The sequence below is a fragment of the Parasteatoda tepidariorum genome, chromosome 6, assembly GCF_043381705.1.
Source record: "Parasteatoda tepidariorum isolate YZ-2023 chromosome 6, CAS_Ptep_4.0, whole genome shotgun sequence".
NCBI lineage: Eukaryota > Metazoa > Arthropoda > Arachnida > Araneae > Theridiidae > Parasteatoda > Parasteatoda tepidariorum.
The window spans coordinates 30,147,411-30,161,621 of record NC_092209.1 but is presented as its reverse complement, the minus strand read 5'-3'; the positions used below and the strand labels follow the sequence as shown (position 1 = coordinate 30,161,621).

The following is a 14,211-nucleotide window of genomic DNA, read 5'->3' as shown; positions in this document are numbered from 1 at the left end:
GTTTTGTTTTCAACAACTAATACTGGGGACATGAAAATGACTGTTTTTGTGAGAATGACCCATATATATAAATATATGTAAAGGTTTGCCTGGACGTGGCTACAGCTTTTACCCTTCGAGTTGGTACTCTTCTATGATGTTTTTTTATTAGTTTCTCGAGAGCGACTACTCAGAAGTTGCTAAGACTTAGCTATTATTCGGCCGCAGATCATAATACGGAGAGGAAATATAAATTTTTAAAAAAAATACGGAATAAAATCTATTTTATAAGCTAAGATGTATATTAAATCTTTCGATAATATGAATCATATACATTATCATACATTATATACGCCTCTGTTACGAAAAATGCAATTTTTTCATAATTCTGTAGCTTTCAAAATTTACTAAACTTTCGTTTTGTAAAATGAACACGACACGACAGCTTATTTCTACCCTATATTCGCTTTTCCGCTGCAGCATCTGCTGTGAGAGCCTTATTTTGATTTCTGCATTAGAAACCGTTCAAACTGCTCAAAAACAATTGATATTTTTGATTACAGCAATGGGAGTGAGAGAAACTTGCCAATCAAATTCTCGACAGCATCTCAAAATTCCCATACGCAATTTTTTCTGCCAAGCGAAAATGGCTCTACATGTCGTGCTAAGATACATAGCAGTGAGCTATAAGTTAAATACTGAAATTTGCTCAATCAAATTAAAATGAGTCAAAATATAAACAAATTTCCCGCATGTTGTGTTTTGGAAAGTTTTACAAGTGTTGGCTTTTATTTTTAAGTATCCAAATTATAATATTTAGAACTTGTATCTTAATTTAACCGAGCAATTCAAGTCTTCATTAATATGCGGTAACGTATACTTCAAAATTTTGTATTGTTTAAGTTTTTATTGTTTTATTGTGTTGTTTTTTGTATTGTTTGTATTGTTTTGTTTGTATTGTTTAATATGGGTCAGTTCACTTTTAGAGCTTGCGATATATTCTGACGATACCATTTGAAAACAAACAAGAAATTTTTAAAAGTTTTAAATCTAAATTGAATAGTGGAGTACAAAATATATTTCAATGCTGCACCGAGAGTATTTTTTGTACCTTTTTTTCCTAGTAGTTTGTTTTACTGGTACATATAAAACATTGATTAAAAAGAATGACTCTCGTGAAAGCTTGAGTCAAAAAGTTAACCATCTAGCTTTTTAAAAGTTAAAGAAATTTGGATGGAGCAGTTAAAGTTCCGTGCCACGGAACTGATTCATTAACTTTAGTAGATGAATATTGTTATTTCTTGATTATGTATTAAACTCGTGGCTGAACACAGCTTTCATGAACCCCAGAACGAGTTATTTATTTTATGTGATTCATACCTTCCTCTCATTACAAAAGTTTTATTTTCATATTTTGTAAAATTTGACACAAGTATACCATCAAGAAAAAATCTTACTTAGAATTTTAATAATTTTGCTTTTTCATAGCTTATTTTTACTACCAATGTTAATTAAACATCACTGTATAGCATTTTTTTACGGTTGCCTTAAACAAATTAGTCGGTTTCTCCATTAATTTTGCTTTGAAGTATACAACTACAGTGTTTTCATCGCAGAAAAAAAATGGGTGAGAATTTCTCACCCTTTCTCAAAAACAGGGTGAGATTTCAAAAAGTTAAGTGAGATATCTAAAAAAAAAAAAAAAANAAACGCATAGAGATTTGAAAAAAAAATCATTTCTTTAATTATAATACATTTTTAACATCTTCTAGTTTTTAAAGCATTCAATATTTTTTTTACATCATCATATGGAAAATGTTCTACATCTACTTTTCAGCAGCTATTCTCATTAGGTTGCTCAAATGCGCGTTTGTTTCGTTCTGATTGTTTCTACCCACATTTGTTTCATTTTCATTTGTCCATTTCGGAGTAAAAGATATTGCCTTTACAAGGTATTTGCCCATCTTACATTAATGCGCAAAAAATTTGAACTTCTTACATGGAGGAACCTTACCTACGGTAAGCACGTGGTTGCAGAGAAATGCGTTCTAAAAGAGGTTCCGTGGTTCATAGGGATGGTGTTCTGTTGTTCTTAAAGGTTCTGAACAATACTGGTAAATAGGGAAGCTAGATAATGGGGCAGATGTTGAAAATAATGAAAGATCCAGGAAGAAAAGTGAAACGGATTTCATTCTAAATGGCGCAATGAGAAATTTTTTTCAAAATGCAAGAAATTCGCGAATTTTGAAACTGCTTTATAGAATGTGCGATTTTCTCGCGGTAATCATTTTTTAATGCAAGAAAAGAAAAAAATATGCGAGATTCTCGCGTTCTCGCGCTGTAGTGAAAACACTGAACTAATTTTTTTATTTCAAATACCTAGAACTTTTAAAATTAGTTTTATAATGTATATAAACACTGTTTTAAAACATAACTATAATCAAAATAAACATATGGTTTCAGATAGTTTTCAAAATGCTTGTTTGATTACATAGCCTGCTTATGTTTGCATGTTCACGTTGATTATTGAGATTATCTGACATACCGAAGTTAAAAGTAACTAAATATATTAGAACCTTCAATAGATTTTACCATGTCTAAAATGTTCTGGTAAGGGAATTCCTTTAATGCATGTTTTTTTTTTTTTTTTTTTTTTTTTTTTTTTTTTTTTTTTTTTTTNTTTTTTTTTTTTTTTTTTTTTTGGTATAGTGATTTGAAAAAATTATAAGTAACCCATAACGACTACTGTGTTTTGGAATAGATAACTTGAAATTTTTTTTTTTTGTGACATAGTAGTTAGGGTGACCTGGGGTAATTCCTGATCAAAAAATGCAAACATCTATTTTGTAAAAAAACTATTCACGATAGAATTTTATTATTTACTGGAAGTTGAGGTTATATGAGATTATTCCTATGCTACTGAAGTGAGTACGAAATGCGGGTTTCTCTTAAAGCATATTTATTTCATGAACACAAACATCAATATAACATAAACTAAATTAAACATTATGGGTCGTCCTGCGACCAAGCTAGCTAATGAAAAAGTTGAAAAGGTAAGTGGCTGTTCTTCCTCTGAAGGACAGAATATATATCACTAGGATCACAGGGTTGCTTTTACCTGAAGATCTTAAATCGCCAAGCTGGCGGTAAGACTGGTGAGAGTGGCGAGCACCGCACTACCTTCATTTGTTTAAAAATCTAATTAGAATTTAAAAGATTTTAAATTTATAGTGATCAGGAATTAGCCCTTCTCTTGATCATTTCTGGGGTAATTCCTGATCACTTCTGGGGTAATTAATTGGCAGTTTTTATAGTTAAGGGGCTGTTTAAAAATAATTATACAATGGTGATTAACAAATAAGACATCAAGTTCAAACAAATAAACCAAAAATATATGTTTAAGCAGCTAATAAAACAATTTATTTAAAAGTAAGAATAAAGATTAACGCTTTAAATTATCCAAAAATCTTTGCATCGTGCCATACATTTTAGGCACTCATTCTCATGTTCTGCTGGAATAAAAGAAAGAGTTCCCACAAGGGTTACTTTTGCTGGATTTTTAACTTCATCATGTGAGAGTGTAAAGTTAAGTAAAGTATGTCAACAGCTCTGGCAGCAGCTCTCACACTGAAATTTTCATTTTCAATCATTACAGGAAATTCACTCATTTTTCTTTCTAGAAGCTTAGTATCCTTTTTAGACTTATTATTTCTCACCATATTTACATTAGGTTAATTTATAAACTTAAAAACTATTCTAACTATGTACGCAAATAAAATTAAGATAGAAGCAAGGTAAGACAAACGAGAAATGGTGTAAATCGGAACACATTTGTCTTGTATACAGTTAAAAACAAATTTTGTGATTACAGATAGAATATATTTCATAGTTGTTCCACTTAATAAATATGCACTGTTATTTAAGAAAAGGCAATTAGCTATTTTTTATACTATTTTTAAGAAGAAATGACAATGATCAGGAATTACCCCAGTGATCAATAATTACCCCATCTGTAGGGGGCAACATTTGATATAGTTTCCTAGAAATCAATTACATATAATGTTTACAGTAGATGTGAAACAATTAAACAAAAGCTTACACTATTTTTATATCAAAGAAAAAGAAAGTAACTCAAAATATTTATTATTAAGAGTGCACAGAAATATGCACATTTTGAAACCCATCTTTTAAATGGAAAATACAGAAAACAGTTTAAAATATACTTATTTTGTTAGATTAGGTAAAAAACTATTATTAAGTAAATGTAGTTATACTTTAGTAAAGTGTACAAGCATTCTCGTCCATGTCTCAAATTTAAATTTTTTTTTGTTGTTGAATGAAACTTAGGTGATTATTATTTACCCCAGAAACAGAGTGATCGTGAATTACCCCTGGTCACCCTACCCGTTATCTAAACTTGAAACTAAAACATAAATATTTGCCTCATCTTTGCTCTGAGTATAAACAAAAACTGGTACTTAAAGGTGCAAAAGGGTTTTCCCCCTTACCACAAACAAACACAGTAAAGTGCATCTTGTTGTTGGCTTCGGAGATTTGCACAATATGAGGTAAGTATTTACATTGAAAAAAAAACAACAGTTAAGCGTTAACAGTTAACAGTCATTTAAAAAAAACAGTACGTTAAAAAAAACAGTTAACCCCATTCTAGCTGTGTATTGTTATAACTGAGCATTTGTAAGAGAATCATGCATATGATAATTCATAGAACAGACAAACATAATAAGAAAAGTAAGGCAATCTCACAATAACCAGGGGAATTATGGAGCTTCACAATTTTGTGACCTACAGCATGATTCTTGCAATGAGGTCAGCACTGCACTTTTACATTTACTTCCCAGACAAGCTGGTGCCCATTAATCTGAAGTTGAGCTTAATGCTGCCACTATGGATCTGACCCTAGTTATGGATCTGACCTAGTTATTCATAATGGCAGCCCAATGCCTGCGTTATCATGACTCGAACTAATATTGGGCTGTTTAGAATGTAATTTTCTCTTCTAGATGGTCTAATTTAATGTTTTGTTTTTCAGAAATAATCAGGATGAATGGGAAGTTGAAGACATTGATGTAGAAAGTAAAAATAAGGTATGTTCTGAAAAGTTTTAATTTATGCTTTCTGAATGAAAATATTTTTTTCTTAATTGTAGGTAAAATTGCCTTGATATTTTTTTTATCGTTTTTTCCGAGATTTACAGTTTTCTTTTTCTTTCACATGTTTTTACACATTTTTTTGTGATCTTTTTCCTTTGACAGTTATAATCACAAATTTATAAAATTATAAACACCTTATATTAATTAACCCTTTTAGTTATCATATTTTTTAGTTTTTGTGCATAGTGAGACTCCCTCCCCCGGGCCCAGAAGCAGAAAGTGCCTAAAACTGCGACAGGGGAACCGGGTGTATATATATATATATGTATATATATATANCGGAAACTGTTATATATATATACAATATATATGTCACACTACGAATTTACAATGTTAATACAGTGAAACCTCCGTTAAGCGGACATTCATGGGACCAAAAAACTTGTCCGTTTATGAGAGTTGTCCGTTTACGGGAAGGGTACCCTAATAACGAAATTTAACACCGTATATTGTTTTTAGAATATTCTCAACAATGTAGAAATAAATAATATCTACAAGGATACTGTAAATATCTACAAGAATATTTATTTAAACAATAAGAAAGATAAAAAAGAATAGATAGAGAAATTTGATATAAATACATAATTCTGGATGTAGCTACAGATAAATAAGTATAATTTTCCTATTAGCATAGATACTCAAGTTAGACATATGATACCAAATAGAAGCGTACTGTCCTCAGTCCGTTTCAATTATTAGGTTCACATCCCCTTACACCTACTTATCATTTGATAGGGAACATGGTTAATACCTTCTTGGAAAATAAACTTCCCATGATTCACAGAAAAAAAAGTAATGCATACCTGTAAGTCATGAGGACCTATGGAGATAATTATTCACAATTGATCAGCTATCAAGTGTCTGAATAAATGTTTAATTTATATAAATACCTCAAAGATTATACTTCTGTTCTCTTTTTTTTACCCCAGTTGTGTTAAATAGTCTTCAAATTGATAAGAAAATTAAAGAAATTTTCAATGGGGAAGAAGCATTGAGAGAAGTCATTTTAACTTGAGGGGTCTCATAACCTGTCTGGTCCAGATGAAAAGATCAAAAGATGCCAATGTCAGAATTATTTCAGGAGTGCAGTACCATTTTCTCTCCTTTCCTTACAAAGATGAGGCAAGGTGACAGGAGAAAAATTGATTTTTCGGTGGTGAAATAACTTAACAACATTTTTAGTTATGGATAAGGCAAAATTTTTTATTTACATGCTTTAAAAATGATGAAAAGTTGCATTTTTTTAGCTTGCAATTTATTTAGAAAAAGTATTGTCCGGTTTGTAGAGATAAAAAACGTTTCTGGACCAAAATGACTGTCCACGTCCGGTTACGGGAGTATCCGCTTTGCGGAGAATGTACGTAATGGTTTATTCATAGAAGATTCCCAGGGAATTAAAAATATGTCCGTATTGAGAGGTGTCCATTTTGCAGGAGTGTCCATAACAGGAGGTTTCACTGTACTTTCAAAGAGTAACATATATATATATATCCTTCAATAACTTTTGTTGTAATGATCAGATTTTCACATGAACTAAGCAATAATCTTAAGAGTTCTCTACCCTCACCATTTTTGATTCTAGGTTATATTTTTAATTTGTTTTCTCAATATTTTTAACACAAACTTATTCTCAAACTTTTGATGATATACCTAGTGTTATTAGGCAGCACAATACTTTTCAAAGTACTTTTTCAGTACAACCCGTAGATAATTCTGTATAAAAAATACTTATTAATAATTATTTGTTATTTTACGTAATTTAATAATAAGTGGAAAAATTTAGAAATGTAACATAAAAGATTTATGTTTTTCGACATTTTAAACTATGTAAATTTAAATGACAAAAAACTACAGAATCTGTTAATTTAAGATTTCGAAGTTTAGAATTTCAAAAAAGTATTTTTTTTAAAGCTATGCTACTTATAAATCCTTATTTTATATATTTATTTATTATAAATTTTTTTAAAGATAAATTGTATGGATAAATTGTTTGCCTTTATCTTGTTAATATACTCTGTTTATTTTTTAAAACTTAACTAATATGTGTGAGACACATTTTTATGTGGTAAAATCAATTCTAAAGAGATTGGTTTAATTTTTTTTTTTAGTTATCAAAATGCATATAACATTCTTTAATAATGAGGTGCTACACAAATTCTAATTCATTCCATTAATTTCATCAAAGTAACATTAATTCAAAATTGCTTGTTTTATTTTCAGAGTAAAAAAGTAGCTATTGCTCAAGATGATTGGGAAACTACTGTGGTGGAAAATAAGAAGCGTAAAAAATCTAAAGGGTAATCAAATATTTTTCAAGCATTACGGGGTCTGGGTGGTTTTGATTCTCATTGAGAACATCTATGTGCAATTTTTTCCGACTTCTAGAACTTTTCTAAAGTTTTACATAGAACTCAAAATTTTCCACAAAAGTTTAACCTTAGCACAGAGATTATTTAAATGTAAACAATTTAAAAAACTTATAATTTAATTTTCTTGAAAACTAAAATTTGAAGGAAAAAGGAACGATACTATATCTTGCATTCACAATAAAAATCATGAAAACCATGTTAATAATTGAAAGCAACTTTTAGTACCTTGATAAATATGCTCTTTTTAAAAACATACTTGTTCAAATAAATTAAAAATAAAATGTATTTTTTAGTTAAAAAAACTAAATATTTTGAGTTTTTATAAAAAAATTATTTAAAAAAATATTAAATATAAACTAATATTCAAGTGTTTGTATGAATTTAAGCAATGCAGATACACTCACATTGCTACAAATTCTTTATTTAATTAAATGCAGAGATTAATTCTTAATTAAAAATTTTGTTATATTGTTAAATATGACATTCGTAAATAATGGAGTCACCCGTTGCATGTTTAAAAATATGCTATGTCACATGCACATACATTGTGTTAAATAGATGTTTACAAGTCAGGCACTGCGTTTTTTTCTAGTTTTATTTTTTATTCTTGTTATAGCTTATCATTTCCGGTTTTATTTATTTTTTGTAACATCCCTAAAATTTACGAAATCAAAAAGTATGTCAACTTTTTTAATAGTGTCTTAAAACATTGAATTAATTAATTGTAAATATAACTCTAATCTAATTAGCAATAATTATATTGGAGTAGAAATTATAAATCTTTCTTGAATACTTTGATTATACGCCAATGCATGCTAGTAGGAATTGTAGTTGTTCTGGTTAAAAAAATATTTGGTCCTTGTATTCCTGACTTTTGTGTGTCCAGAACATCCTTTTTCTGCTAATGTATAAAATAAAAAAATTCATTTGGAAAATCAAAAGATTTGGGTATTCAATGCAATATCTTTTTGTTTTAAACAGTAATGCTTTTAAAAATAGTGAAATTCGATAGTTCAGACTTAGAGACACTGCACTAATGTTTATTGTTTTTTTTATCTGTAGGTTTCATTGCTTCCAACTTTTTGAGACTTCATTCATTTTAATGAAATAACATTGTAGGGTAAAATTTCATTGTTTCACAATTGTATGATTTTTAAAATTATTGTTCCTAAACAATAATTCAGTAATCATATAATTTTTACATGGTGAGTTATAGGATCAGCCTTTAAATTTCCTTTGAACAGAAATTTTAATACCCGCTGTGTTTTTATTTTGATATTATTGAAATCTTACCTAAAAATTATTTGATTGTGGAAGTCTTGAAATTTTAATTTAATGTTGGTATGAAAGAGTACTGACTTATTGATATTTTATATTTAATCGATTATTTTTTTTAACATAGTAGTACTAAATTTTTTTTCTCCGTGCTTTGATTTGAAATTATTATTAGTTATTGAGTGTTCCATTAATAAAATTATGCCGGAAACTGTTAAAATTTTCTGTTCTCAAAAAATAAACAGAATTGAAAAGAATATATTTTATATTTCTTTTATAAAATGTGATTTTATTTATTTTACTTTACAGAAAATTATAAGTTTCTTTGTTTGTTTTTATTAAGTAGCCAGGTATGTTTATACTGTACTAAAAAATGTCCTAATTTTTTTTGTAAAAATGTGTCCTGATCTTTTCTTTGGTCCATTTCAAGGCTTATTATAGGCATAAGATTAGCATAGTGCATTAATAAGAAGTATGCAACACTGTTTAATTGTCGTATACTAAAAAAAGTAGAATTTAATGCTTGACTTTAAGCTATTTAAAATATGAGTAATGATTAATAGTATTTATGACTATATATCAATGCAATTTTTAAAATTTTTGATGCACATAAAATTTTTGATTTACCATTTTTATTTATCATTAAACCATCAAATACTTACCAATTTATTTAATTCTTATTATAATTGTATAAAAGATAATTAATTATTTTTCTTTTTTGCAGTGATATTCTTGTACAGAGATCGGAAGCTAGCTTAAATATTTCTGAATTTAATGTTACTGAAGGTAAGTCCTTTTTGTGAGAAATATTTATTATTATTCAGCAAAATCTGCTAGTTGAATACTTGTAGGGCAACATTGCTATCCCACTTGGATTAGTGTGTAACTTATAGAACTGGAAGTTGCTTTGCTAGTATTTGATTATTAACATCAACTTTAATAGATTATCAACATACAGGGTGGTCAACATAGCAAGTTTCACAGCGCTATTTATTAGAGAAAGCTCATAATATTTTAAACATAGGTAATATATATATATATATATATATAAATATAANATATATATCATAAACCATTTAAGACTGTAGTAAAAAACTCAATCCTGAGTTACAAGCAACTATAAAAAAATGAGTGACTTTTTTATTATGGAGAATAATGCGAGTTTTTTTTAAAAACAAAATTATTACAATTAGTTACCGTATTTTTTTTTTTTTTATACCATTGAAGTTAGTCAACATTCTGAGTGATAGTCCTGTTTTTTTCCGAGTTTTAAGCTGCAAGCTTTATAGGATCAAAAAACTAGTTTCCTCTGTGTTATTCAATGGGTGACTAGTACATATCACGGAAATTTCCTTACAATTATACCTAGTGGATCAACACTTGGAAGGTTAAAGATACTGCTAGGAAACCTGTGTGTGTTGACTATTTGTAGGCTAATAAATTGCTGGTCCACTTTGATTAGTGATCAACTTAGAAAGTTTGGTGATTAATCATTAACAACTTAGTTTGGTGATTGATCATTAACATCAATTTCGAAAACTGGTCAAAGTATAGAGGTGAACAACTTATCTGGTTTCATTGTACTTAATAAAATAATGAAAAAATAAAAATACCAATAAATCTAATGTCATCTTTTAATACATTCTTAGTATTTTTCATCTTAGTAATTACTTACTAAAAACTTCGTTGGTTTAAAAAGAATATAAAGATGGTAATAAAAGTTGATGTGATTTAAGCACTTAAACATTGGTTGCCCATCCATTCTCAAGATTTAACAGTTGTAAGTGAGGAAACCGAAAGTGATTTGAAATATAAAACAAGCACAAGGTTGCCTGGAAAAACCGGTGTGGCCGAAATAGACAAATCAGGTCAAAATACTTCTACACTCACGGTGGAGAGGAAGTTAGGAATTTATGATGTTAACAAGAGAATGACAATTCTCTTTTTGTCGTCCAATGAAACAAGTTTCCAGGAAATCAAGATAAGTTGATGTGACAAGCGCCACGGCAGTTTTTCTATTTTTGTTTTTCATCTTTATTTTTCTGTTATACTCTCAGTTACCATGGTTTTTTTAGTATTGTGTTTCACTTTTGTTTTCCTTTTTTGTTGGCAACTTTATATTTTATGTTGGCACTTTTGTTTTTCTCATTCGCATTTGGCAAATCTTAAGAATAGGTGCCTAATTTTGCTATTCAAATATGCTGACTTTTACTACCAACTTTAAATTTTTAATCATGTATATTTTTCATTTTCTTGGAATTAGTTATTTAGCATCTTTAAATGTTAAATAAATATTAAAAATTAAAATTGTCCTAAAAAGATTGTTGCTTGCGTTAAAAATTAAATAAACTTAAAGGCGTGATTGGAAGAACTAAATTTTTTGTACTTAACTACTACTAATATCTTAAAAGTATAATTAGCTATAGCTGCAACAGTTTTTCTTAAATGTAGTACAGTACAGAACCCGTTATCCGGAAATCAGAAAACAGGAAAACCAAAAAACCGGAACGAAATTCGATAAATTTTCCCGCCATTTAAAAAAAAAAAATTTTTTTTTCCTCATAAGATTTTAGGATTTTTCTTTCTTTTTTGAAAGATGTTTACCTTACCATCATTTTATAAATAATCATTAGTGTATTACTTCATCGTTTTTTCTTCTTTTTAAGATTATTTCCAAATACTTTTTTTTAGTTGGGTTTAACAATAAAAAAAAACAGCTTTTTGTAGCGATTCAGAAAACCGGAAAAATCAGTTATCCGGAATAGCAATGGTCCCGATCGTTCCGGATAATCGGTTCCCTACTGTAACTACAAACTATTTTCAAAATATCATCTCTTAACTTTTTTTAAGCAGCAAATTTTTTAAGTAGGTTATTATTTCTTTATTTAATACTATTTATTTATTTATTATATATATGTTATACATTATATCGATTATAAAATTGTAAAATGATACATTAATTCTTTTTGTTATTTTTTTAATAGTTGGTAAAGAAAAAGTAAAGCTTGATGAATTGGTCAAGACCTCACTCAAGACTACTGGTCAAGTTGCTCAAAAAAATTTGCAAAATGTCAAAAAACTTAAAAAACTTAGTGTACCTTTGCATAAAAAACACCAACAAAAGGTAAAAAATCTGATTTACATTTTAATTTTTGCAATTGTAACTACAATTAAATTTGGCAGAATGAGAGCATAGAAACTAAGAAATTTCACTCCAGAAATCTGAGTTTGTCTAAATTATGCTTAAAAATGAAATAAGAAATGTAATATAAACAGTTGAAGAACTATGCATTTCAATTCTTGAAACATGAGGCTTTGTGTTATATGGAATTTTGTGTCATATAGATAATTTAGCACATAATTTAGCTTAACCTGTAAACATGGCGATGTATGTCTGAAACAGTTCAATATTAATTCTTTAAAATAATTTTTATCCACAAATATCTTAAAATACAGATATGCATTTTAATATTAATTGGGAAAAAATTGAATTGGTCTAGAACTTTCAAAATAAAATCTTGAATCAACAAATTGATCAATCAATAAATTTGTCAATTTTTGTTTGCTTTAAGGATTGTAAAATCAATTCAGTTTTTGGGATTGCATTATTAAGTTTTTCTACTGTAACTAGAAATGTAATACTGTAATGAACTAGCAATAATGTTTAAAAATTAACTAGAAAATTTTTATAAATTGCCTACCTTTAGTTTGTTTGTGCTTTTTGTTTGAAAATTCTTCAACATTCGACTTCATAGTCTTTTTTCTTTTGTCATTTTTTCATCTCCATAATTATTTTTTGGATAATTTAAACTGATGGGAATTATAACCCTAATTATGACTATTGAGAAAAGTACTTAGAAGTTCATCTTCCTATTTTTTTTTCACTTTAAAAATTACAACTGTTTATGTATTTTGCATGATCTGGGAGACTGTTTATGACTCTAGAGTTTATGAATGTTAATCCTTCATAAGTGCAAAAAGTTTCATGCATTATCAAAAATTTTTTTTTTCCTGATGCATTTTATTTTTAAATTCCAAACATGTAATGCTTGTTCAAATTTTAACCAAACATTGTATGTGCTTCATGAATTTCTGCCTCATTATTTTTTCATTATAAAAAAAAAAGTTTATTTTTTATTATAAAAGACAGTTAAAGTTTTTATTTATGAAAAGAAAAGCCTTAAGGTTTAAAAAGTACAAGAAAAATTGTCGATTTATCTCTTAAATTTGATCCATAAGTATTTTGAATTTTTTTTTTCATTTTAGAAATTAATAAATTTTGTTAATTCATAAAAGATAAAATTACATATCTATTTATTACTTAAAGTTGCCCTATAAGTATTTCATATCATTTTTTTCCATTTTAAAAATGTAACTTTTTTTAATTGATGGCAGATAAAATTAGTGTTATTCTTTTTAGATAAAAAGAGCTTTAGCATATGAAAAAGTATGTGAAGATATCACTAAATGGGACAGTTTGGTTCACTCAAATCGAACAGTAAGTATCAAATTTTCTTTTTTTTTAATCTTAAATTTTGATACTTATTTTTTATTTTACATGTTAACTGAGTAGTAATCAGATTGATTTTATTGTTGCATATTTATATCAATTCTCAAATTAAGGTTCTTTTTATCTCATAAATGTTTGCACAGTGGTCTTAATATTATATAAACTTGTTATTTTAAAATTTAAATTTATTGTTAGTGTTCTTATTAATATTTATTCAAAATTTTAATGATAATTTTTTTATTATATAGAACAGGGGTTTCCAACTTGCATGAGGTTGGGGGCCACAATTAAAAACACAAATCCACAAGCCGCAGCTTCATCAAAATTTTATGTAGGACTCTTTTATGTTTGAAGGAACATTAAATATTACTGTCAGAGTTTTACTAAGTTGTACAAAGCAAAAGGATTGAATTACAAATTAAAATAAGAAGTAGATTTTTAAAAATACTTAATTGTTACTAATAATATTTTTAGAAATATTGAATAAATAATAAAAATTCGGGCTACAATAACTTTAATGTGCACCTATGTATTAAATAATTAATGTGCAACAGATATCTAATTGTTAAGATATAAAACTTTGGTTGGTATTAAAACTTACATAGTGCCACACAAAATGTTCAATGAGAAAATTGAGATTTGTCTGCTGAAACCACCAGAGAATAGATATTTACATTTAAAATTTACAAATGTGTGTGTAAATATTTTCGTCCAAAATTAGTGGTGTCAAAAAGTTAAATCGGAGAATTTCTTAGAGAAAATTTCTGATACACACACGCTGAATTATATTCACAAAATATAAAAAAATGAAATAAAAAAGAGCAACATACACAATTATTTTTGTATTTGAATAAGTATTTTCTTCGATGCAAAACCAGAAGAAATAAATTTTTTTGCACTGATGGTA

The 14,211-nt window shown here is 27.8% G+C and overlaps 1 protein-coding gene and 1 long non-coding RNA gene across 2 annotated transcripts in view; one reads left to right on the top strand and one right to left on the bottom strand.

Moving 5' to 3' along the window:
* LOC107447919 (uncharacterized) overlaps positions 1–600 on the bottom strand; it is a 25,112-nt gene extending 24,512 nt beyond the window's left edge. The window contains exon 1 of the long non-coding RNA XR_001584595.3: positions 324–600. This is a non-coding gene — a long non-coding RNA (uncharacterized lncRNA). The remainder of the gene's footprint in view (positions 1–323) is intronic.
* A 178-nt stretch (positions 601–778) lies between these two features.
* The window catches only part of LOC107447518 (U3 small nucleolar RNA-associated protein 14 homolog A), a gene marked incomplete at its 5' end in the record, with an annotated part of 40,055 nt that continues 26,622 nt past the window's right edge, over positions 779–14,211 (top strand). Inside the window, 6 exon segments of the mRNA XM_016062479.3 lie at positions 779–848; positions 5,030–5,084; positions 7,371–7,447; positions 9,519–9,580; positions 11,779–11,918; positions 13,215–13,292. Of these exon segments, the coding sequence (XP_015917965.1) occupies positions 844–848; positions 5,030–5,084; positions 7,371–7,447; positions 9,519–9,580; positions 11,779–11,918; positions 13,215–13,292 (417 nt within the window).